The following is a 26,826-nucleotide window of genomic DNA, read 5'->3' as shown; positions in this document are numbered from 1 at the left end:
AACTTTACACATCACAGTAAAATGCAGCAGCTTTTCAGACGTTTTAAATTGTATTGGTCATAACACTGTAACCATGTTTGTATTTGCAATTAGTTAAATATGTATAGTGTAAAAGCAAGCCTTTTAGCAAGTGCCCATTTTAATCAGAGCTGACCACATTGTAAACCCAGCTTTATGAAGTGTCTCTCTGCTATTCTCTGGTCAATTGTAACAGAGACAAAGAGCTTCACCAGCCTCTTCGTCACAGTCTGGCTCTATGTCCCTTCCTCCAGCTGCATTCCCACTTCGCCAGGTCCCTCAGTTGCCATTCTCCACCAATCCACCAGATGCCCTCAGACTTTCCTCCTTGCTTTCTAGATCCTGCCACTCCCATCTACCCTGCAGTCACTGCCATCATCTCATTGCCCTCACATGAGTTTCTGTCACAGGTGATGTGTATTAAGCAGCAGGGGAAGGACCCAAATGCAGACTATAGAGGCAGGCAGGGACAGTTCAGTGAGTTTACTGTCAAAAAGGATCTGGGCTGGTATATGAAGTAAGTGGCTGATGAGGGAATGAGGTGCAGGTGAGGAGATGGGCAGGGAAGCTTAGGTGAGGGCAATGAGGTTGATAGCAGTGAGTGCAGGGCAGATGGGAGTGGCAGGATCTGGAAAGCAAGGAGAAAAGTCTGAGGGCATCTGGTGGACTGGTGGAGAATGGCAACTGAGGGGCCTGGGGAAGTGGGAATGCAGCTGGAGGAAGGGACATAAAGCCAGACTGTGACATTCTTAGATGCTGCAGTTTACCCAAAATAAGACTTTGCATCAGCTGATGTAAGCGTCAGCTGAGTTTTTTTTTTTTTTTTTAGCATCAGCTGCTGTTGGAGAGTTCAATCTTTGCATGGTGTTTTTTTTATGTATTATGTGACACATTTTAGTCCTCTTGCCAGAAACTAATTGCCTTTTTAAACTTATACTTTCATATACCCACCTGCTACAGTAGGCTGTGTGAGTCACATCCTACCTGGACTTTGTGTGTTCTTTAGGGTTTCCTGTGTTTCACTTCCGTTGTCAAGTCATTCTGTTCATGGTTATTCTTGGACGGTTAGTGTAGGTTATATTGAGAGTTTGTGTTTTCTGGGTTTTGGTTTTCAGTTTGCTCTGTGTTCCTGCACTCCTCCCTGGCCTGTTTTTTTTTTTTTTTTTTTTTCTCCACACCTGCCCTGCATTTAGACTTGTTAGCCCTGCCCTGCTCTATTTTCCCCACACCTGCCCTGTGTTAGCCTCATCAGCCCTGCCCTGCTCCCTGTGTTTCCCCAGCCTATCAGCTCCCTGTCTGTTCACTCCCCTCTCCTGAGTTCTCCACCCTTCTCCTCACCTGCACCTCATCTCCTCGTTAGTTCAGTTAGTTTTTAAGTCCTGGTTTTCTGTTCAGTCTTTATTGGATCATTTGTTCCGTGTTGCCCTGTTCTGTCCGTGACCGTCCTAAAAAAAATAAAGAAGGGTTTTTGTCAACCCTGCATGTCAGTCTCTGCATTTGGGTCCATTCTTGCTACTCTATGCTCCACATGACAGTGTGTGCTATTTATGTTCATCCCCTCTATCTTAATATGGAACCACACGTTTGACTATAATCATGGCCAACAGTAACATTGTTCCTATTTTATCTATTGTGTTTTTTCCTTCTTACCCTCATTGTTATTCTTGTTGACATAAGATGTTTAGCCCCACTGAGAGCAGTATCTTCCATTTTCTCTCTCTCACTCTGGTCCATGGTGATCTATAAACTTTCTAAAGTGCACTTTTGGGTCAAGACACTGATAAACAGAGCAGAACACGGAGCGGTGCTCTCTGGCTCTCCTGGCCAAATTAAAAGCAAACTTTTCATCACCTACCTCTTGCTGGTCGATTCACTGATGTACCTGCACAAAATCCTTTCAGTATATCACAAGAACCATAATACATCAGAATCAACATTTATTTGTATTTTCACATTTATGTTTTTTTATATATATATTATATATCTTTAAGGGATGAAAATAAGTTGAATCTTACTTCATTATACTTACTTATAAGTACTTACTTCATTCAGTGACAGAAATCATCATCAACACATCTACATTCAGCACTAGTCAGACCAAACTTTCAGAACTGAAATGAACAATGAAAAAGTTTTGTATGATTGACGAGTTTCTAACCTTACATCTCTGTTACTGAGTGATCATTGATTTCTGTGCGCTGCCAACTGTCTCCATGCTGTCATCTGTGTAAAGCACTGAAGAGTGCTGGAAATGATTTCATTTATATCCACACTGGAGGCTCTGTCACTCTATCTCTCTCTCTGGTATGAGACTGATATGTGGCATCCTGCTGGGTTTATGACAGATGGCTGCAACAAGGAGCAGACTGGAACATTAATCTGCTGATTTATTTTGTTATTATTGATTACTTTGTTTTCTTTGTTGCGCTGGGTGGGAAAGAGTCATTCCATGTGTGGTTTAATGAGTCATGCCACATAATGTAGAATATAATCGAAAGGAGACAATTATGTGAAACGGCAACAAAGCAAACATGAAAATGTGGTTGTAATTTAATCTATATATGATTTACAGAATTACCCATGAATCCTTGACAGGCTCGATTTCAGTATGCGTACAAGTGTGTGTGGCACATATGTGTTAAGTGATACATTTTATTGCCATAAGACATTGTGGTTATATTTATATGATGTTAATGATATTTTACTTTTCTTTTTCTTTATATTTTAATAAAATCTGAAGGACCATATAGCTACAACATGCACATCTTAACACATTATACTGACACTAACAGCTGTCTATAATGATTCACGTCTCTATTACTGACCTTTGTGCCTGCCATCTCTCTCTCTGCTTGAACAGATTTTCCATCACATCAACTGTCAGAAAGGACAAAATGGTTCACTTGACAAAATGAGAGGATTAATAGTCATTATCAGTGTCTTGCAGTACTCTTATGGCTCACTGAGGAGAAGTGACTCACTGTTGCAGCTCTCTTTTACAGTGCGGTGTTAAGTCTGATTTTCTTTTTTTTCCATCTGTTCCTCCTTGTCTTTAGGCTAGCAGGTTATGTGGAGGCCCTGGCATCTCGGCTGGGGATGCAGATTCCTGACCTGAGTCCAAAGCAGGCTGATATGTGGCAGACCAGAGTCAGCTCTCACTCGGTTAGTACCATGGTGTCGCAATCTGCAACCATTAACCCAGAATCTGCTCTCTAACTGTCCCCGTCTTCTACTCTGAAGAGACCTTAATGTCTGTCCCACTTTCCCACTGTCTGAAACAACATAACACCTTCAGAGTGGATATGAGTGAACCTGCTGCTGAGAGCATTTTAATCAAATTTGTTGTGTTTTTGCCTTGTAAGCAGCAAACCAGGTCACAGCTTTATACAGTGACAATAGAAACAGAAATCTCTGTGATGTGCACTTTCAGTCGCTCCTTCATTCTGCAAGAAAATTAGACCTGAATGATTTTTAGTGTGCTGTGACTGGTGAGGTGTGAAAAGTAATCAGCTGTAATTAAGTTGAGTGAAAGGTCATGCCAATAGTTCTGGCATATTGGGAATTAACTGTTTTGTTTTCTCAAAAACATATAGAATATGTGTCAAAGTGTGATGGGAAATCAATGTCTCGGTATTTGGAAATTTATTTGTTTGCAGGCTTGTCAGTCTTTCCTTGTAGCCTTTGCTTATCTATTTCTTACAGTAAACAGACCAAGGGCTGTGTAAAAAGATTCAGAGCAATAAAATGATGACAGTTTCCTTGTTTATCAGCAAATCTAGACCAAACTGGTCTAAATGCTCAGACAAATCACGAGCAAGTATAATAGAATAAAAGGAGTAAGGATAGTTTCATTTAAAGTAGTAATTTGGCTTGTAAGTCAAATGCAAAAGGCTCATTCACTGGAAATGACAGAGCTGTAAAGCTGTTTTTGTGTAGATTGTTTAAAACCCATTTTCTTAAACTGTAATTTGTCATGATTGTCTTCTCACTTCTAATTCTCCTGTGTGCAGGGTAAAGCCATTGGCGTTGGGATCGGCTGTATCCTCGGCATGTTTCCTCTTCTGTTCTTCAAGGATGACGATGAGAAGAAAGACGGACAGAAGGAGGCGCAGGAAAAAACACAACCACCTGCTACAACAGAGAGCAGCAAAAACTGAAACTGTCAGCTCAGCCGTGACAAATACTATTTGGAATCCATTAGAATACTTTAAACTGGGACTGATGGGCCTTACCTGGTGGAGTGGAGTGTATGGAAATGTCACCGAACCCCATACAATCTTAATTACTGGGTACTTTACCTTGTGAGGCTCAATCAAACTATGAAAGGTATTCTGAAGAGGATTTTAGATATTATTTGATTGTGAACTTAAGCACAGGGACCTGGCCGTCTCTTGAAGAGACAAGAGACCGTTGATTCATTGGACTGCTGCTACTTCAACTATTGCACCGTAACCTCGTCTTGTTTTGACTGACCGACACAAGCTGAAATTAATTTATCTAAAACACACTGCAGTGGCCTCTTTCACTCCTCTATTCTGAGTCTGTTGAATGGGACAAATATGATCCTCTCAGCACTTAGATAGTATGATGACGAGTAAGGTGAGTGAGGGTTTAAATGCTCCCTAAAATGACACAACTAACTTTGGAACCAGTGCAAGAAAAAAACAATATCAGATCTCATTCAGAAAAATTCTGCAAAGTATTTTGACATTTAAAGTTTCTTGTTTTCTTAGTAATTTATCAATTAATAGAGGAGGACTGAACAAAGAGCCATCGTACAGTATATTTGGGTTTGGTTATGCAGTGTTAAAAACTGTGTGTGGGTGGTGAGGCTGATGAGTCAAGAAAAGAGGGTCACATTTGCATATAAGATGCACCCTTCCACATTAAGTACATTATTTTTCAGTTTAAAAAGCATGTCTGCCTTTTGATGATTTCAAAGTCTTAAACAGTCTGCCTCTCCAAGCTCCGTGACAAACAGACAGCTACTATTAGTGGAAATACAGACGGTTAAATAGGTAACACCTGCTAGCTGCTGCTTTGGAGTTTTTTTGTTTTTCATTTGTGATGAAGCCTTTATTATATGCTTTTATGCTTTTACTCACCCAAAGCAGTAACTTGCACAAAATGTCTCCTGTGTATACTGTATGTAGATAGGTGCAGAACTACAAAATATAACCTTTTTAAAGTTTGGTACCTTCGTCAGATGAGCTGAGCAGAAAGGAGAGAGAGAAAGACACACAGAGCGAGGAAGAGACAGAAAGTAGCTGGAACAGAAAGATAAGAAATACCAACGCTGAACCACCTGAGACCTCTGTCCCATTTGCAATGACCTGCTGGCTCCAGTATCGTGTGATTTATCTCCTTCGGCTCTGCATCAGTCAACCTGCTTCGGAACATCTCTAGCATGCTTGGCGACTGAAGCTTCAAATTCACTTTCAATTATAGAGTAATAGCAAAGACCAGCTTGGAAATACTCATAACCATAGCTGAGTGATTGCTCTCAGTCTACATATATATATTATAATGTCTTTGCTCTACTGCCCTCCACTGGTTGACAGTAAGAATTTTCTCTGTTTGCTACCACAGTCACACACTTCTCGTTTTAATTTATCACCTATTTGCTTTTCCTGTTTAATATTCAAAACCCTCGGTGTCAAGCTTCTCTAGCTATAATTTATCAATCTACCGCTTTATGATTATTGCTCTTTATCCTTGTTCTTCCTTTGATATGCAAACTAGGCAATCCCAGCATCTGACAGCCACGAAGCAGGAAGGCAGAGAGGATATATTTGGGATGATAACACACTACCATCCAATCCAAGTCTTAATTCTGCTGTCACTGATTTCCTAATTTATCTTTTGAAGAGTTCTGTTTTTTCAGCTGCTCAGCACAGGTTGCTTATCTCAGCAGCAGAACTGAAGACTCTTGTTTAAGGCGTTTAATCTGTTTAGAAGCGGGAATGAAAGCAAGCAGCTGTGTATCACTGAATGGAATTTCCTCTCAGAAAATGTATTTATTTTTGTTAGAATATTCAGACTTGTATTCATGTATGTTCTCACTGTATATTCTCCAGATCTTAATGGACAATGTGTTCAACAGCATTCTCCAACAGGAAGGACACTGCAGTTGATTTCTCTGTGTTATAGTGCATAACTAAACTCTCTAGACATGCTCTTAAAACACACTGACAAAGAAGACTTGCCCTGTATGAGATTGTTTTAGTAATTTATGATGTGGGTAATTGTGATCCTAAAAAGCGGTAAAAATGAAGAAAATGTATAATGACTTGAGCATATTTATGTAGTTAGGCTTTTTGATCTGATTGCTTGATCTCCACTTTGCATGCACTAATAATAAAAAAAACTATTGTACATGTTTACTTTGCTATAATATTAATAAAAAACTTGAGTATGTTCTAAAATTATGCATTACAGCAGGATCCGAAAACATAGAAAACATGAGTAACTCAGGCTGAATTAACATGCTAAAGATTAGATCTTTATGGTCAAAAATACATATATTTTTATGGCTGTCTTAATAGGAATGAAGCAAATGATATCTCCCTTTGTAGACTATAAACACCAGGATCATGGAGGTAGTGCAGATGGCAACAGGGCCCTCTGCTGGGATGTGAACTGGAACATACAGTGCAGAGCTTTGAACCCTACATTGAGCAGAATGTTTTGAGAAACACAGGCTTTTATACAGTAGTTTCCGGTAATAGTAGCAATTTGTCCCCTTGCATTGTATCATTCAACTGACTGTCTTAGTCCTTTTAGTCAGTCGCAGTAAGAAAATATAATCTCAGTGTCAAAATAATTTTGGAAGCTCCTATCCTTTTCCTAAATTGACTTTGCACTGTACCACCAATATGTATTTGTAATATGTTGTAAGAGGGAACGCATAAAAGATTCAAAAGTCAGCTCAAAGTCAATGCATTATCTTGAATTGATGTAATTTTGTTTTTAAAAAGACAGGTGGAAGATGACTGGAAAAGCACATTAAATTATTCTTCAAGGGTTGCTTCCTTGGTGTTTTAAATATGTTGCAGGTGCATGAATGCATGACAGCTATACCTTGGTTTATTTTATACCTGTTGGTATTTTTGTAAAAGCTGGCTGCTAATATTCACTTTGTTGATACAAGTGCAGCCGATAAAAATTGGAAATTACTTTGAGGTCCTTTTTGCTTTCAGTGTTTTTATGGACCTGTCCACAGGATGAATCCTAAAGACTTCACTGATCCGCTGACTTTTCCTGTAGTGCCAGCAGCTGGTCAAACCGTAAATTTATCCAGTGGAATATCTCAAGTACCACTAGATGGATTGACACAAAATTTTGTATAGATATTCATGGCTCCCAGAGGATGAATCTCATGACTTTGACCAAACCTGTGCAGATAATCTGAGATTGAGATTGAGATGAAATATGCATATCATGGGTTAAAAAAAACCCTGATTTATACCCATGTTCTTATGCATTTGCAGCACTATCACATTTTTTGCTCTTTTCATTTATTTTAAAAATATTAGTTGTACTTTCTGTGAATAGTATTGGACAATAATAAAATATGACTATAAGTCACTCCTCAGGATAGAGAAATGGTCAACTCACCACTTTCTCCTCCTGCCGACTCTGTTTCCTGGCTGGTCGAGGTTCTCAAATGTAAACATCGGAGTAAACATCAAGGAAAAGGTGGAGAGGATAAACACCAGCTACGATTCCGACCACAGAGACAAGCAAGACCTTCTCTGCATCCATCTCAACATCAGAGGAAACACAGAGGTAAACGTGGAGGGATTAAACAGGAGCCGCAGTCCCGGCCACAAGGATCTTCATCGCCAAGCATCCTGATAGCCAATGTATAGGCACTGGATAACAAACTGGACGACCTCTCTGCATGAGTTTCCCAACAGGATATCAGGAACTGCAATGTGAGACTCAGTCTGTCATGGCATACATTAGACACCATAGCACACATCCTCGACACCACCCACCATCTCACCTGGACAAGAAAGGGAGCTATGTGAGATTACTGTTCATTGACTACAGTTCAGTGTTTAACACCACTGTCAAATGCCAAGAGAAGTCACTTTTTTGTGAATAATGTGAATTCAGAGACATAAGACTAAGAAATCAAGAGGCTGTGCATTGCCCCTTTCTAATGTGTGAATTTAAAACAAGCAATCTTAAAAGCTTCAGCTGCTACAGAAGTATAAAAGACAAAAATCATACACTAAAGGAGATTTTAACTTCTGTAAGAGGAAATTCTGAATCTCATGCCATTGATCAACCATTTGACATCTATCTTGAGGCAGAGACTTCATCACAAAGTCATGTGAAAATGGTAGGGCAGATTGTGTAGAAGATGTATATGTTGAGACACTGGAACACAAACTTGCATCTCTTTTTCTGTGCATGCAAACAGTGTTATGGGTTTCTAAAAGTGCAATCCAAAAAATAGCTAAGAATTTCATGATATTCTGCACTTTTCCAAATTTCATTCTCTTCAAAGAATCAAAGAGGTGCTTACGAAACAATATTGAAATAGATGATTGTGTTGCTCAGGAAGTTAATGAAGCAATTTCATCCTGGTTCATGGAGCATTAAAGGTCTTACAGACCGTCTTAGCTGTTAATCCCATATACACCTCATTTGGATGCAAGAGCTCACACAAACATTTTATGCCCTCATAAAATCAGAGCCCAATTCATTGTCTATGGAGCAGCCCCAGATTTCACATCCTGGTGACGTCACCAGCAAGTCCTCTCTCTGACTTCTATGTATGAGTTGGGCACAAAACTCAAAAATCTATGGGGGGTTACTTGAAAAAAGATGTACAGATGGGGATGCTGAACAAATCTGTAGCATTTAATACAACTTCACCTGTAGGTGGCGCTACAAGATTTAAAAAATGAGCTGATAAAGCAGCAGCAGCTTTCTACAATAATAGAGAGTTGGCTCATGTCTGCCTGGAGTATGGAGTATGACTTTTCACCCATCCTCATCCAGCAAATCAAGAGAGTGCTTCGCTCTTAAACGCTAACAAGACCGAGGAACACATCAACAATAGAGGTGGGCAAACAATATGTCAGCCAATGACAATTGAGGGCCAAGCTGTAGAGGTGATAGGTAGTTTTAAATATTTAGGAATGATTTTAGACATCAACTTAAATTTTAATGAACACTTCTTACATTTTTAAGAAGGCAATGCAAAGATTGTTTCTTTTAAGGAAATTAAATGGCTTTGATGTCATGAGCAAAGAAGTCATGAGGAGGGTTTACACCAGTCAAGTGGAAAGTATAATTTCCTACAACATCACATGCTGGTACAAAAATTTAGGGGCTAGAAGCAAAAGCAAGCTCACAAAAACAGTTATTATTAGAGATTATTAGATTATACAGAACCCCCAGAGACAGTTGGTGGAGCTGTACACCACACAAAGCAGGAGGAAAACATTAATAGTTAAGGACCCTTCACATCCTCTGTTTAATGAATTTGAAAAACTCCCTTCTGGAAGATGATATAGAGTGCACACAGCAACAAAAGACATCTTTAAGAGATCTTTTATTCCATCCTATGTTATCTTACTAAACAAATGACTTCTTATTAGTTATTACTGCTGCTGTTTTTATGACGTCTATGTAAGATATGTACTTATTGTTATTATTTAGCACTTCTATCCCAAATGTTTATTATTACAGGTCCACTTATTTATTGTCTTTATCTCACGTATTTTAACCCATGGCAGAGGAAGTATTTAAGTGTATTCATGTCTGTGAAGCCAAAAACGAAATACCACATGAGTGGACAATAAAGATGTCTATTCTTTATAGTGTTCAAAGATTAATTATTGCTTTCTGTCAGTGCTATGCTATGTATATTCAAGTATGAACATGTGTAAAAAAAAAAAAAAAAAAAAAAAAGAGAGAAATTTAAATGATTTCATAGGAAAAATATAATATAGAGAAAAATAATAAAGTGTGTTTCTGTGTGATGTTTTTGATTTTATCTGCTTTGATTAAAGAATTATCACCTGGCTGCAAACGTCTGGCCTGGTAAATGAGGACTTTGTCAGAACATTCTGAGTGATTATTTCATAAATCATTATTCTTATTCATCTCTAAAGTTTGATTATCGGTTTACATGTAAGTTTCATTCAAAGTTTCAAACATTTAAGCCTTTAACCCAAAAGAATATTTGAAGGACATTTTATTACACAGACAAGTGAGATATTCAGCATTAGACATTCAGAGGTGTGTGTCCTTAACATTGGTTTTGAATCAGACAAAATAGATATCTGTTCATCTCTCAGTCAGTGACCTCGAGAGAAGTTCTGGTGAATTCAAAATGTCTCATTTTTCAGTATTCATGTCAAAACTCCCTGGATGACTGTGGATAGAAACACAGGTCTTTTCAGTTATTCTGATTGATCAGACCTCTGCTTCGCTGCGTTGTACCACCTTAACAGGTGTAACAGGTAGCAGATGTCAATCAAGCACACACCTGTACGCACCCACACAGTCCTGAGAAGAGGTCTGATCATGCAAAAGAAGTGGAAACACCTGTGGGTGTGTACTGCAGGTAAGAAAGGCCTTTATACGTTCTTAAACAAGCTTCCAGTATGATGAGTTAGGTTTGAATTTACGCAACACACAGTTTTAGTGTGACGAGAAACATTTATTTTGGCTGCTGACATTAGTTCACTGAAATCAGATAAAATTCTTTCTTTCTTTGTGGCTAACTGTACCTTAATTTTGCTTTATGCTCATTAACTTTTTAGGTTGCACCTCGTTGGCTACTACTACTCAAACTACTGTATATTATATGATTAATCCATGACATAACAACCATATTTGTGCAGTTAGTTTGTGAAATACGTTGTGTTGTTTTGCAGGATGTCTCCTTTTTGTCAAGGCATTTTTGACTCATGTAGTTTTAAGTTACCAAAGGTGATGCAGACACTCATATGTTTAGCTGAGAAAGTACTGAGACCAAATAACAACGATACATAATACTGAAAACACAATCAACGGATATATGAGATAATGTGCTGGTACTTCAAAGAAAATGTATTGTGAAGTATTGGAAGATAATTGTTTTTGGACATTAGTCTTTCATTACAATCACTAAGAATAATGACTAAAATGTTAGAAAAACCAAATGTCTATGAGGAATTTTGATAACAGAATTTTTATAAAATTCGACACCTTTTGAAGAGATAATGAGTAGAAAATGCAAAATGAATGTAGACAGCATATTAGTCTACAAGGAGCAAAAACACAAGAACATGTTGCTAGTGGCTGGCTAAATGTTCATTACCCTTGCAAACAGGGGCCAACTTTCATTATTGCATCAAGAAAGGAAACTGATATTCTTTATTTGGTAAAGAGCATCCATTTAACAAAATTAGCTTTTGCCTTCTGGAAAAACAAGGTGCACTTTAACTTCCTGGCTCAATTCCAGAAAGGTAGTAGATTTATTGAAGCTGTGAAAATATGCTCTTTGTATATATATCTATATGGAGAGAGTAGTACACTGAGAGAATACAGTATGTTACTATGTTAAAGGGTTTTAAAGTTTGACTTCTATGTGCATATAAAATAAAACAACAAATGAAAAAAGCTTTTTGACTTTTATTTTCTGCACAGATAGAGGTTGAGAAGCAAGGCAACCCATCTCAAGCTTAGTAAAAAAAAGTCCAAGTTAAACTCTGTGGTCAAAGAGAAGCTGTGTAAATAACATTATCTGTCTGTACAGATCTAAAAGGGAGTGTACTGTAGCATAGCAGTGATTTAAGTATATTTTGTTGTTGCTTGTCCCATTTTCTTCTTTCCCCCTGGTTATCATTAGTTAACTGTGAACTCAGGCTGGATCAAAACACAGCACACACACAGGCATCTCTGTGTCAAAGGGGAACAGACAGATGACACATGGGAAAAAGAGGCAGCCACTCTGAGAGCCTCATCAGAGATTAAACAGCTTGGGACATGTGTCGCATAGAGAGGGCTTGACTTGATGCTGTTACTGAGAGGGAGAGTAGATATTGAACACTAACAAGTAGAAAACAAATACAACTCACTGACTCTCGGAGTTACTAAATAGAGATTTGATTTTATATATATGTCACTGACAACATAATGCAATTATGTGGTTTATGGTTTATAATTCTTCAGCCTTATTAAACACTAACTTAAAAATATTTTAATATCATTCAAACTTTGAGAAAATGTTTCAATGAAGCTTTATTTGTTACTCACTCTTTCCGCCATACAAACAATACTAAAATAATTAGAAACCAATATCATACACTCACACACACACAGTCACAGTCAGTATATTTGATCACACATACGTGTGCAAAAAACACATACAAAAAATATCTTCACAATCATTATTAAGTTATTCAAATAGCTGCTCATCCTGACAACCCATTCATACTGTGTATGTGCCACTAATTGCTCCTTTCCCTGCACTAAAAACACATTACCAACATATAGACATACAGTGCCATGAACATATTATTGATAACGACAAATTTAAAGGTTATGACCATATCAGTTAATAAAGACTTCAAAAAAACAAGATGTTAAAGCAAAGCCGTTCTTGGGGAGAGTGTTGTTACTTTTCAGTGCACATATCTCTTGAGGAGTTTATATGCGGACAGTGACTGCCGTGGGGGATTTAATGTATCACCATCAGCATTGAGGGATTTTTGTTAAGTCTAAATGTTGTAATATAAGCACAAGGAAAGGGCCTCTTGCAAAGAAATGTCTCTGAGTTGTGCTAATATGCAGTCAAACATTAAAATAATCAACAAAAAATAAATATTGCTGCATTTAATCCAAATAAACCAAGAGATAAAAGATTAAGCCAGAAAGAGATTTGTTCTAATTAGTTAAACTGCACCATTTTTGTTTCCCCTAAAATTCTGAATAATTCCTCAGGAGAATTCATTTAATAATTAGTGTTAATACAATGTTGTACTTCTCAATACAATCCAACACTTATTTGTGAACTAGGTCCTCGTCCACAGCAAAGCAAAGAGGTATGATTTTTATGTGACACAGTCAGATATCAGCTTCTGTCCTGATAGAAAAACAAGAAACATCTGTACATAGTATTCGATGTTTTTCTTCTTCTAACAGGCTATACTCTGAGGCGCTACATATTAAGAATCAGAAGGTCGAGTCAATATGTAAACTGAGTCACGAACAGGCCTGTCCAAAAGACACATTTTCACTCCTGTCTGGGTTCTAAAGCAGGCAATAAGCTGCATGTAAGATCGTGTCTCCAACATGATTTAATCAACATGATAAATATATACCCAATGGGATTAGGCAACTTCTAAAATGCATTTAAAAGGACACCCTAACACTTTCAAGTGTGACTTTTCTTCACTAGGCACTGTTACTCTATAAAAAAAAAAAAAAAAAAAAAAAAAAGGTTCCTTAATTGCAACCTGTTAGCATTGTTAGCAAACCTCATTATAACCAACCTTTAAATGCAGCTAAAAGCTAACATGCTAGCCTTCAGCAGATAGCACCGATAATAACCAAGCCTCTGTGCCACTTTTAAAACTCCCAATGAACCCATACCTCACATGAGTGATAACGGAAAACAGAATAATAATTAATAAATTAAAAAAAAAAATCGTTTTTGCTTTCACTGTGCTTAACTCACCTGAAATCACAAACAACACCTTCTCATTAACTTCCCCTGTGCATGAGTAAAAGCTAGTGAAGAACAATAAAAGTTAATTTTGGTGAGAAATTGTAACCATATATACTTTCTGCTCATGGTTGGTATGAAGTTGCATTGGGAGATGCTGCAGTGAGACAGTTTCAGTCAGTCCCACATGGCTTACCTTCATTACTTCATTCAGCAGTTCAGACAGTACAAACAACCAGCAGATGTCTCTGTTAAATCAACCTGCAGCTGCTGATAAGCTCTGGTAAATCTACAGTTTTCAAATGCGTCCTTTCTCACATCATTAACACAGTACAATGCTCCTACTGACAAGAAATACATTTGACTACTAGATTCCTATTTATGGTCATATTTTCCATCAGTTACCTCCAAAAAGAGGAATTTCAAATGCATTTCCTCTCAGTGTCACCACAGCTTTTTGTTCAGTTACTACTGTATCATGATATCAGGTATCCAGCACCGTTCACATGATAAGCACTAACACAGAGAATTGTGTCACTACTAACTTCCCAACTGCTTCAGCGTGAAAACAGATTTCTTGGGGAAAGTGGAATGATTACGCTCCTTAAATTATTGGAAATCATTTCCTTTTGCTTTTCAACTGTTAACATCAATTCATGCTCATACAGTAAAGCCAAGGATCCATCCATAGTAACTATAATAAAGTATTCACCTGTTAATGGTCATATCTCCTCACCTGGAGGAGCTGCAGTCCTTCATTTGAAGACTTCATTAGTATTGGTTTCAGCGGACACTTTGAGAGCTGCATGGTCTAATTGGTATTTCAAGTGGGTTTCCACCCGGCCAGTTAAATCTAACAGCGGGGGAAATACCTACACAAGTCCACAGTTTTGTCACAACAAAGTCCACAGATTGGTGGGATGTAACAGTGGGTAATCTCTCTCTCTCTCTCTCTCTCTCTCTCTCTCTCTCACACACACACACACGTATATATATATATATATATATATATATTTAGCATCCTCTGGGCACAGTGGGTGCAGCGGGTACATGGGCTCTCCCTCCTCTTGCCATGCTCTTTTGTTGTGGCCACACAAGGGCAGCCTTTGTGTGCCATCAGAGTGTGACAAAGTATGAGCGTGTCTAAGAGAAAGTATGTGCATAATTTGTCTCCTAGTGTCTTTTTGTGCATGTGTGTGTGTGTGTGTGTGTGTGTGTGTGTGTTGTGACCCTGCGTGTCCCTCTGTTTATGCGCTGCTCTCCCGCTGTGCTGGCTTAGATCCCACCATTTCGGCAGGACAGAGCAGATAGAGGACAGGAGAGAGAGTGTGCCTCCTTTCTGTCCTCACACTGTAGCATTGTTGTTGGAGTGGGTACGTCGGGGTTGAGATGGGAATGAAAAGGGGGGAAAGCGGAGGAGAGTGTCCTTCCTGTGGAGGAAAGCGGCAAGCGTCCCGGGAGCGGTGGCACCAGAGACGTTGCCTCAGCTAATGTGTCTCTTTCCAGTCTGCCTGCTGAGCTTATGTTTGTATTGTCTTGATTTTGCAATATGGCAGAAAGTCTTATCCCATGTACATCCAATGCAATAGGTCCATATCCTGTATCAAGCTGTACCATACTCTGTATTGTCCTGAAAATAAATAACATGTTTTCCCATTTTTAGTTGCTGAATGCCTTTTAGGGATTATTCATTTGTCTTTGAGAGAACACCATGGACTGAGAGCCTGGTAAAAAAAAAAAAAAAACAAGCGTAAAGAGGGGATTTTCACTCTACTTTGTCATTGTTGTTGGAGTGAACAGGCTGGCACTGGGGTGAGCACGAAGACGAGAGGGAGGAGGAGGCGGAGGAAAATGTTTTACTGGTGGCAGAGAGTTCCTTGGGTTTGTGTTTCCGATGCAGGGCGATCGCAGCCAGAATGCTGATGATGTGCACGTGGAAGTACATGGACCTAGGAAAGAGAGGAGGGCAATTTTGTAACTTTGTCAGCTATGTAATGTAAATAGAGATGTTGATGTCAGAAGGATGATGCTACATAAAAACGACGACAAAAAAGCAGATCACAAAATATCACGTTGAAACATAAAACATAAAAAATGAGAGAATTCTGGGGCTAAACTCCACTTTGCTTCACCCATTAAAAAAGACATCAGCAGATAGAAATGGCACTGTTGGCATAGTGGCTCCTAATGTACTGTTTATGCCACTAAAAGCCTGCAAATATATTACTACTCTCTATATTTTTAACCATTTAGATTTGAATTTTGCAGCAGAGGAAATTTTAAGCATGACAATTTCACAGCTAGTAGAGTGGATCCTCAGAAATACTACTAAATACTACTTAACCTTCAAACTACAGACAAAATTAAGGCGATACATCCTGCACTCTGCCAAAATGTAACTGGTTCTCGCTTTTCATTTAAGAGGACAAGAAGTGTTAAAGGCAGGCTCAATATACCTGTAATAAGTCATAGTGGGTTCTACTGCCAGAAGTAGAAAAGGCATGACAGTGTAGCAGATGGCCAGTTGAGTGGCTGCCCAAGTTAAGATGTCGTAACTCAGTTTCAAGCCTCTGGAGCCCAGGAAGCAGTGGCGGACAGACTTCCGTACCTTGTGGACAAAGAGAGATGAAAATACAGAGAGGGTTTGTTTGAGCTTAGTTGTTTATGTTTAACTAACCCAATAGAGAGGCAAAGTGAAACCAGAACTTCTCGTTTCTGTTCCAAAAATAAGAAAATCTTATTCAAAACTAAATATCCATCCTTGGAACATAACTTTTCTCACCAGTATATCTTGTGTTTCACTCCATAAATTTAGGTGAGGACAGAACTTTAAAAAAAAAAAAAATCCAATATTGTTTTAGGTTTTAACAAACCTTTTCCCATAAGCCCTACAGTACCACTGTATTTAATTTTTTCTTATTAATTTAGTGTAAATTTGAATTTCCAGTGGAGGAACAGTACTCACAGCTCGTGCTGCCATGGTGATAGGGATGGCGGTGATGAAGGTGAAATAGTACCCTGGATAAACACCGTGCCACAGGGCAGACAGGATAAAGGTAAAGGCCAACCGGTGCCTGGGGGCTCGGTCATAACACACGCTGAAGAGGGGACAGGAAATGAGCATATTCAAAATAATCTGTAGAATAAATGGAAAGTGGATGGAATTTTCTGAGCGTGTACATAAAGTTCACACTTGCAGCACTTACGTTTTGAGCCAAATTCCTGTTCGAATATTCCAGTTGTCTATGAATGTCTTGAAACTGGTTGCTGTCTGAAAAAGATAAATATACAACCATGACCACCTAATGGTAACTGTGTGCTCAAATCTTAAATAATTGAAAGACTCTCACCCACACATATTAATTTTAACACAGTACTGAAAGACTATGTTTTTCTTTTTAATTATGTGAAACATTGTGGTTACCTCAATCCCCAAGATGTTGAGGTTGCAGATGAGATCCCAGGATGGTTTTCCATTTTCATCTATCCCTAAGAAACCATAACCTGCAGCGTTGTTGACAGCATCAGCTGACAACACAGAGGAAAAAAAAAACAAAACATGACTTACATGGCAATAAAATTTGAGCTTGTGTTTTGCGAAGCTGAAACACACACACATTGCTCACCTAATGTCCAGGCGAAGTAGAATTTGGGCCTTGCTGCTTGTATGGAGAAGAAAGCATAGGTGAGCCTGGTGAGGAAGGGGGCGTGGCTGACAAAGTGGGGGTCCACATTGTAAGATATCGGCAAGGCCCGAGTCACAGTGAGGAAGAACAGCATACAGCCACAGCAGACCAGCAGCTTTTGACAGACAGCGTTCTGCAGAGATAATGGATGTGACTGAAACACACATTCACAACTGGTCCAGGTGAGCTTGAGTTAAGACAGAAAATAGAGTCATATTTTGGAACAAGAATGAAAAAAATACTGAGAAGAATGCAGAGTTCTAGTTTGCAGCACAAACAATGTCAATGGCTACATATTTATTGTGATATTTGAAAATAAGAAAGTTGAGACATTAATAACATCTGTTAATGACGACATGATACGTTGTTATAAGGATTTCTTATATCAACTCTTTCAAACAAATTGTTTTTTCTGTGCTATTCTTTGGCTTCAAATAATGATAACAGAAATAAAAAACAGAAATACAGAAACCAGACTCTGGTTTGTGCATATGAATTTAATCCTGTTCCTATTGGCAAGAGCATATTAAATTTCTAGATGTAAAATCAGAAGAGGGAGCCAAGAATGGATTGAGGAACTTACCAGAGGTGACAGGTCTGGAGCCTTATCATAGCCATTCTGCCCATTACACGTCCCAGAGTGCTGCCTGAGCCTCCTGCTAATGTGTCTGCCCTCTATGAAGTCTATGTAGTCCTTATAGTTACTGCATGGTCCCACCAAGACACTCAGGAAATTGAGATTGTAACTCAGGTACTCAATGAGAGACGGCCTCACGCTGCAAAAAGTACAAAAGGAAAAATAATTGAAAATAAAGAGAACTCATTGGTTTGTAGTGTGACAAGGGAGATGACTTCAGGTGAAATGCAACAGCGCTGTTACATATTCTCATTTATGTTGCATGGGAAAAGTTGGAGAAAAGCATGCTATATTCATTTTTAACATCATCATCATCAAGAGTCAAGTATAGTAAACCTGTGCTATATCACTGTGAGGCCAATGAAAAGCTTAGCTTACATAAAAGTGCACATTTTGTGAATGACAAAAAAAAGTGACTTTACAAAATCTCACATCAGTACAATATGAAACATTATTAGCTTTTGATTGGGTTCCTTGGACATTTAAACTAGTATTGGGTATCGAGAACCAGTCATGAATTGTAGGCAGTTCCAAATACTGAACAACCAGTGAATAATTAAAAAAATATTTCTTTCAACATGCTTATTGATTCTTTTAAACAAAGTTTTAACCAATTGCACTTCTGTCTACATTGCTGTTTACACATACATGAAGGCATGTGTACGATGTTTACAGTTTATTTTCTGATTCAAAAAATATGATAAGAAGACGAAAAAAGCACAATCGGAATTGGGATCAATAAAATGTTAATGATTCCCAACCGCACCAGGAACACAGGACTGTTTAAGTAAAATATCAGACGTATCACCAAATGTAGAGCTGCGGGATTCTTATCATTGGGATACATTCCAAAATGATTTTGGAATGGCATGCATGGTTCACTGATGAATGTGGTTTAAATCTATACACATGCATAAAAACGTAATATTTTCCATGCAAAATGATGCCTATTTTCTAAGTTCCCAGCATGCTTTTTACATGAACAAGCTATTCACCATGGTTGCATCTCCTTGTCATTGTCCTTCGTGGCTATAGGAAAAGAAAGAGTTATTTATTCTTTAAATAAGGTCGTAATTCAGATGCAAACTTCTGTGCATCCATACTTTGACAGAATCATTGGGTCCAGATACCAAAAAGAGAGTCAGCTAACTTCAGTGGGGAAAAGGGTGAGAAATCACATCTAAGAGCTCAGTGCATTGCCCTGTCTCCAAATCTTCTATCCCCTGATGTTTCACACAGCCACATATAATAACCACTGTATAAAAAAAAAGATTGAAGTCATTAGTCTGCCATTTCTGAGGTTAAAACTTACTTTATAGCCATGAACTTCTGTTCCGGCGACAGATTTTCTTCCTTCTTACACATACCTGAAAAAAGAGGTTTAAATCATCAGTAACTTTGTTTGGGAGTTTTCACTATTTCACAATCTGATTTACATATTTTTCATGTAAGATGTTTTCTACATGATACATTAGGAAAAGCACAGGTGTAAATAATAAAATTAATGATGGCTGAATTCCATTTAGCTGCTTCAGTTTCAAGGTCGTGGTATTGTCCATGCTGACATACTGGGACGCTTGAACAGAGCCGTCGTAAATGTTATTAGTAACACCTGTGCTTTTCCTACTATGAAAAGTCAACATGTCTACTGTGTAAAAGGTCACTCTTAAACGTTGAGTAATTGCCTTCACTATCAAAGGCGTGTCAATATCTGTGTGCATTTGAGCGTGTATAGTATACGTGTGTGTGTGTGTGTGTGTGTGTGTGTGTGTGTGTGTGTGTGTGTGTGTGTGTGTGTGTGTGTGCATCCACTCCACTGTCTTACCGTCATGGAGCTGGAAAGCCAACGTGGTGATCTTCTGGGTTACTATCATCAAGGGCCTGAGCAGAAAAGATGTTATTGCTTAATTCAACTGTACAAGTTTGAAGGGAAAAAGCTGATATCCACTGCTGCTGAATAATGTTAGATACAGACATTGTGGAGATTCTGAGGTGAGTAAATAAACATACAGTAAGTACCAGTAAGAACAAATACTTTTAATATACATAAACAAGTGTCATAATTCTATCTCACATAATACTGTGCCCCAGAAATTGGTAGCATCAGCTAGTACAGTTTATTGTATAGCGACTTGTGTTTTTAAATGTTTTAAAACTCCATGACCATGACAGCTGGGCGAGCAGCATGTTTGATCAGGATTCTGTTTTAGTGAAAGAGAGAGCTTTTCAGTCACTCATTATACATGAAACAAGCCACGTCCTGAGCAAACGCCTACAGAATCTCTGTGTGAGACAACAGAATTTATCTTCCCCTGTGAATCCCTTCATTCTTTTCCACTGGTGTCAAGTCAGGTCACTTATTAATCCAATGAAATTCATTCAAATCCCCAGATTTTCACTCGCTATTATATCTCCTTGAAACCAGTACAACAAGATCTTCATCTTGTCAAGCTTGCAGTGTTCAAGAGAAAATCATCTTCTTAAGTTGCTCCATTAAATACTCTAGTTTTTTCACTTATTTACGATGCAATAAACAGTAAATTTAACTTGTACTTTTAACCTTGGCGCTTCAGACATTGTTATCCAGAACAACACACAATATATACCATTAGAACGTGGTGTAAAGAGTACACTGGTTCAACATGCAAAATATGTACAATAAGTCCTGTTTGTGTTAGGTTTCCTATAAGCCACACGGTTTCCAGTTCAGTTTCAGTTTTCTACTGGGAAGTAGCCATTGCAGATACCAGTAAGTACTGGAAGTGAGGCGACAGTTGAGGGTATGAAGGTCCTGTACAGTAAGTTTGAACAGACCAGTTTCACACCCCCTCCTCTAGTTTAATTCACAGATAGAGACCTCTCTGTCCCAAGAATGTGAGCATGTGTGCACAAAGGCACACAAGCACACATAAACTCCATCTCTCTCTCTCTCTCTCTCTCTCTCTCACTCTCTCTCACACTCTCTCACACTCACACACTGGTTCCTGTGTGTGAGTGGGCTGCATTGTGTGCACAGCATGGAAAACCGAGGCAGAGAGGGGCTGGCCGTGTGGCTGGCAGTGCCAGTTCAATGAGAGTTGGCAGTTGGCTTTAGAGAAACATTTTCAGGGTGCCAGCCAATATGTGAAACACGCCACCGCTGTAGCCTACAGACTCTGTTTTTCCATGTAAAGTTAGCACAGCACACAAGATTTTGACCCAGTTCGATTTCAATTCTGCTGCCTTGCACACATTGAGAAAAGATCAGCTCATGGAAATGTTCTCAGAAAAAACAGCAGCACAGAATACAGGCTCTAGATGAATGTTTGACATCTTCTTAGAGGGAAAGTGACACAGGATATCAGGGAACACAAAAGTGGAAAACCAGAAAATCGCCCACATAAATGGATGTTATGCCAGAAAAAAAAAACTAAATCACAGAGTCTTTGCTTGACCTGATTATTTCATTCAATTCTGGGTAAGTAGCGTAAATATAGTTACACATATGAACACTATCTCCTGTGATTCACAATCATTTATCTGTCCAATCTAAAAAGCTTAAAGAACCTGGATCTCTAATTCAATATATGACCCTACCAAAAGCTGACTCATAGTCCTGGCTGCTCATCACGAAAGTCACGCGGAGTGCAAGTGAGGCTGCCAGCAAATCCATCCACACCAGGACTGTGCAAAAAAGCTGCTGAATACCAGCAAAGTCTACAGTCACCTTTAGGAGCACAGTTGCACACAGAACACACTATTTCCCACTTTATCTGCCATGAATTTTTCCAGTAAAACCACTGGTACTACCTCGGGCATTATCCTGACAAAGCATATGTGTTGGAACCTCCATGTTCAGTTACATATCTGTCTGTTTCTTTGTAAATCCTGGCAGGTTTCTACACCCTACAAGGAGATAATATGAAAACAATTACCAGCTTTGAATGCAGAGTTTTGATTTCAAAATACTGTCATTATGTTGCAATCTTTCATTTATGAAATAATGAGCAATAACAGTCACTGCCTATCTTCTGTAAGAGGAAATCCCCTCATGTTTTTCCTTTTTCCCAGTTCTGCTTTCGCCACGTTTTTATGATCCATGTGAGTATGTAATGTAATGAAAAGAAACACTTCAAACAAAGAGTAAACTGCCTCCTCCTTTAGAAGTCGCCTTGTTTGTAACACAACAAAGTCACAGTTGCCAGGAGGCAGCGACTACCTTAACTCTACCTGGCTAGACAAAGTCAACTCTGAGCAATCCATACACTGCCGCTTTTTAATCAGTGGTGTTGTATTTACACAGGGCCGTGGCACTGGTAACTGTGCAAGCAGATACCAAACTGTTTGAAAAGTGATAACATCAGAACTGCTCTAAATGACTAATATGCTATCACCAAAAAGGTGTGGCAAAGAGAGAGAGTACAGGAGTTGAGGCAACCTCACCCAGAGAAGTCAGTGGACAGTATTCCATAGTTAAAGATGAAGACTCTGCTCACTTGGCACACTGTCAGGTAGCCCATAGCCGTCACCATGGAATACCTGTATGTTGAGGAATGAGCAAAAACAATATCAGACGAAAGACAATTAAGATGTTGTGGTGACAGTCACAATACCTGTAAATACTCCCGAGTAGGGCTGACATATATATTGGTCATTTACTAAGCAGCTTTTAATGTCTTGGTTGATTAAATTATTTCACAGTATAATCTTATACTACTGGTCATGGAAACGATCACATCTCTGGCATCAATGTTTATGAATGGTATTTGCATCATGGAACGTGAAGCGCTTTTTTGCCAAACACACAGATACACAGTTTGTATCACATTTCTGACATTTTTGTGCTGATAGAACATCTACAGCAGGGGGATTTTGGCATAGTTTTGGAGATCTTCGTCTGCTTTCTCTACATATTATTATTTGACATCATGACCTGCTATCTAAAGTAGCTGGTTCAAGCTCAAATGAACAAAGTGTTCATAAGTATAGCAACTCAGAAAAAAGATTTAACATTAAGATTATCACAACAGAATCTTAGATGTCACATACTGATGTGCTGATGTGAGTGTACACTAAAGTGTCCTCACTTTGCCTTGATTCATTCAGAGTTACCTCTTCTGACTGTGTGCCAGTGATGCAGAAGTGTGTGATGTGTATGTGTATTTAAGCTAGGACACGGTTGACACTGTTTTTCTTCCTTCCCTGCAGGTAATCCCTTTACACGTGAATACCAGAGCAACCAATCAAACCTCATTATACTGCTCCATTCATAAAGAGAAAGAAACTACCATCACATACTTGAGCCGGTTTGTTTGCCCTGATACAAGCTAGCAAAACAAACAACCAAATATGAACATTTATGTTATGAACCCACAGAAATACATTCTAACAATAGCTGCAAAGACAGGAACTTCAAAAATGCACGCAAACACAACAACAGTCCTACAGTCACCATTGATCTAACAGACTGGTCCAGCTAGTGTGTCAGGCTGCCTTTCACCTGACGTGTTTTATGCTATTTCCATGCTTTCAACAACAGTATTTTAGTCCAGGACACATTTAAAGGGGAGATAATGGGGCGGGGTGCATTGCACTGCAGTTTGTGTTGGAATGTGTGGCAGGGAGAGGATGAATGGGACATTTCAAAGCTGTGAACAACAAGAAAGATTTTGATTTAAACGTCCAAAAATTGACTCAGTAAGACAAATAAAGTGTCAATATCGTTACCATTGTCTAGACTATCTGCCCACTCCAGTGCCATTTGCACTGAACTCACGAGACCCAGTGGTCTTTGTCCAGCAAACACATGCCTATGACGTTTCTGGGCTTCTGGGCTGAGCTTGTCTGACAAGTTTTACTTGAAGACAAAAGTAACAAGAACTGAAGAACACCACTATCATGGAAATGATAAGCAGCTGTTGCAGTAGCTCTGTTATCCACTTGTCAGCTTGATGACAGACAGACAGGTCAGTCTGGTCTAGAAATGACACATGTAGAAACTTATTGATTATGGAGTACAAAAGAATTGTGTCTATCCATAACCAAACCAACCATGCTGTGACACATGTCATACCTGCATAGTAAGGATTCTTCATACCTTCCCATTCAAGACATGTGGCAAAGGCGCACTGATTGACCAGAAAACAGCAATAAGGAATCCATTTGATTCCACAAAATATTTAATATGTTTAATTGGCACAAATTTTAGCACATTTCAGCACTCCAGCGTTTCAAAAAAATTGTGTCCATAACATAACCATTTCCCAGACTCGGATGCGGATTTCCTTTTAAGGTATGAAGACCAACACTGACCTGTGTACATAGTTTATATCAGCGTTTATGATGATTAAGTAGTTTACAACCACCACAGTCAGGATGTGAGCTGAGTACCTGCAGAAGAGGACACACACACACGTGCACACCATCAGAAAATATGTCACAATACTAATATGTGAATAATACAGTGTTCTTTATTTACAAAGGATGTGTAACCTTATGCCGTATGTGTCAGTATCACCTAGACATGTTTACCCTGAAACCTGTTTACTCACCTCTTTACTTATCTCCTTTCTGTTCATTCTTATTGTCTACTGCCTGATTATCCTCTTGTGATTATAGACTGCTACATTCTGCACTGGGCCCTGCATCAGCCCCATCTATGTGTCAGAAAGTTAGACCGATAACCGATGAGGGCAAAACTGCTCAGCTGTCAACTATTGAAGATAGTTACCTGCCACATACAGTATATTCACTGAAAACATGTTGGCAATCAATTTAAATTGGCTCAATGAAGTAATACGAAGAGGTTTAGCCTCTCATGAGAGAAAATGAATGGAGCACTGTGTGGCGACAGTATCATACAGTACCATCCAAAGCAGAAGATGAGAAAGGTAATGCCGAGGAGAGTGGCCACAGCGTGCCTGACCAGGGGATTGGCATGGCTAGGACTGAGGTAGAGACGAAACCAGAAGGCAGCAACCATGGCAAACAGTTGGCATGTCAAAAAATTCACCTGTGTGGGAGAGATAGATTTTTAGGATGGTGGTTTACAGGTGTTCAAAGTATCCCGCAAACTCCTGATACTGTAACAGGGGCTATTTGTGACAGTGTGGTAAGGTTATAATGGCTTGCTTCATCATCCTCAGTAGTATATAATATTAATTCTATAGGGATAGACTAACAAAAGCTTGATATTCTAAATTAAGCCTGATTTTTTTAAAAACTTGACATCTTCAGTCTCATGCCATTTTGGAGAGAAAAAAAAACATCTACATCGTTTTATACCATTACAATTATGAGCTAAAATGTGTGTGTTGGTGACTTTTGAGGAATCACTGCATGTCTCTCTAACAAGTGACATGATGTTAGTTGACAGACTAAACATTCATGATGGGGACAGCTATTCGGGAGACAAACAGAACTTGGGAAAACGCTCTTTAATTCCTCTGGATGTTCCTACCTGGTCAAGAGGAAACCCCAGGTATTCACTGACTGGCAGCAGCCACTTGGATCCAGTGGTTTTAAACGCAGTGTCCGCCCGCTCGCCCATCCTGCGTAGTTTTCCTGTCGCGACGCCTCAATGCTCCCGGTTGTCTTTTTCCTCTTTTTTTTTTTTTTTTTTTTAAAGCTAAATGGTTACTATTTTGTGTGACTGATATACATTGTTTGTCCGAAAGGTCCCGTGACAAGTCAAACCAGGAGTGTTGAGACCAAGCAGTGCACTCTCCAGCTCTCCCTCCTCCTCCTCCTCCTCCTCCTCTTCCTCTCAGTACCAGTTAAGTCTGACAGACACAGAATGATGGGAATGATCAGCACTTCCTGTGAAGTCTTCAAATAAAAGTCAAGTTGAGGAACATGCAAATGGAAGTTTTATAGTGCACTACAAACAGAAAGCAAATTACGATATGTACTCTCTGTAATGAGAAACCTGTTCTACGGTCTTGTTTCCTTGCAGACATGCCACTAAAGACACCTTTTAATTACAGGTAATAATTGGTCTATCACATACATTTTGATTGTGTATTTTTACTTCTTTTCAAATGTGCCACTAGGCTATCTTGTGATATTATTTAAAAAACAAACAAACAAATAAACCGCAATGTAAACACTATATGTGCAGATAAACGTGAGTGTGTCTTGTCTGGTACATTTAAGACACTTTAATGAAGTCTAACGTATGAAAGCCACCTCACGTACTTCCGGTGTTCTTCAGGCTGTATGTTAAACTTGACGCAACATGAGTTGACAAGGTGGGACCAGTCACCATATTTCCCCGCCCCTGTTTCAAATTTGAGTTTAGTTTGTGACTGTTGGCAAAAAATTAAAAGTTTGAAAAGATCAGGAAAATATGAAAAGCAAGTGTTTTAGGGTCATTCAGAGACCATCATCATCATCAATGATGCTCGGTGGTGTGCTTGCAGTATCACTAATTAAAGTAGTGACAAGGTGCCACATGGATCCTTATTGTCAGTGACAAATCAGTTTGTCGCTTTGTGAATAATAGCACCTACTGGTCTGCTTTAGATTAAATTTGGATGTGAGGTAACACAAATATTATTTTAAAATAGTAATAAATGAGTGTATGTCTGTGCATAGAGTTAAGAAAGCTGTTTTTCTGTAAAGGTCAGCTGTGGAGAGACTGAATGCTCTTTCCTGAAACACTACAGCAGGGCTGAAAGACATATGGAAATAAACATTAATTAATTATTGTGCAGTTATTGCTTTGAGTCATAATTAATGCCCACATGTCAAGTTTTGTCTGTGTCCCCCTGGAAACATACTGTGCTTTTTGTAAAAAGGTCCAAGGGTGGCATTTAAAAAGAGGGACCAGC

At 38.9% G+C, this 26,826-nt stretch overlaps 2 protein-coding genes across 4 annotated transcripts in view; one reads left to right on the top strand and one right to left on the bottom strand.

Moving 5' to 3' along the window:
• The window catches only part of LOC122987719 (transmembrane protein 65-like), a 37,715-nt gene extending 30,673 nt beyond the window's left edge, over window positions 1-7,042 (top strand). For both annotated transcript variants that reach the window (XM_044359737.1, XM_044359736.1), the window contains exons 7-8: window positions 3,075-3,180; window positions 4,029-7,042. In XM_044359737.1, coding sequence (XP_044215672.1) covers window positions 3,075-3,180; window positions 4,029-4,175 — 253 coding nt within the window. In that variant the 3' untranslated portion in view covers window positions 4,176-7,042. The remainder of the gene's footprint in view (window positions 1-3,074; window positions 3,181-4,028) is intronic.
• Window positions 7,043-11,642: 4,600 nt separating this feature from the next.
• Window positions 11,643-25,984, bottom strand: mboat1 (membrane bound O-acyltransferase domain containing 1). 2 transcript variants are annotated; one of them, XM_044359908.1, is made up of 13 exons: window positions 25,455-25,984; window positions 24,862-25,007; window positions 24,308-24,385; window positions 22,439-22,534; window positions 19,842-19,897; window positions 19,329-19,383; window positions 17,963-18,155; window positions 17,320-17,512; window positions 17,118-17,221; window positions 16,900-16,964; window positions 16,659-16,791; window positions 16,150-16,301; window positions 11,643-15,642 (listed from the first exon to the last, which is right to left on the bottom strand). In XM_044359908.1, exons 1-13 carry the CDS (start codon window positions 25,542-25,544, stop codon window positions 15,459-15,461), a joined length of 1,545 nt encoding a protein of 514 aa, XP_044215843.1. In that variant the 5' UTR covers window positions 25,545-25,984; the 3' UTR covers window positions 11,643-15,458. The 2 variants fall into 2 exon arrangements, with proteins under 2 accessions (XP_044215843.1, XP_044215844.1); XM_044359909.1 differs by lacking the exon at window positions 25,455-25,984 and having other exon boundaries at window positions 24,308-24,651; window positions 24,862-24,953.
• Between the last annotated feature and the right edge of the window lie 842 nt (window positions 25,985-26,826).

Source organism: Thunnus albacares, chromosome 8, assembly GCF_914725855.1.
Source record: "Thunnus albacares chromosome 8, fThuAlb1.1, whole genome shotgun sequence".
Taxonomy (NCBI): Eukaryota; Metazoa; Chordata; class Actinopteri; order Scombriformes; family Scombridae; genus Thunnus; species Thunnus albacares.
Note: the sequence above shows the minus strand (reverse complement) of the source record. Positions and strands in the feature narration are given on the sequence as shown.

Bases quoted from the DNA above. Each gene is read 5' to 3' on its own strand.
- mboat1 (XM_044359908.1), bottom strand. From the start codon at position 25,544: ATGGGCGAGCGGGCGGACACTGCGTTTAAAACCACTGGATCCAAGTGG. The intron at 19,384-19,841 runs GTAAGACAGTGG...CTCTTTTTTCAG, and splicing joins GGCTTTCCAGCTCCATGACG to GTATGTGTAAGAAGGAAGAA. The intron at 18,156-19,328 runs GTAAGTTTTAAC...TACTTTTTGCAG, and splicing joins CAGAAGTTCATGGCTATAAA to CGTGAGGCCGTCTCTCATTG.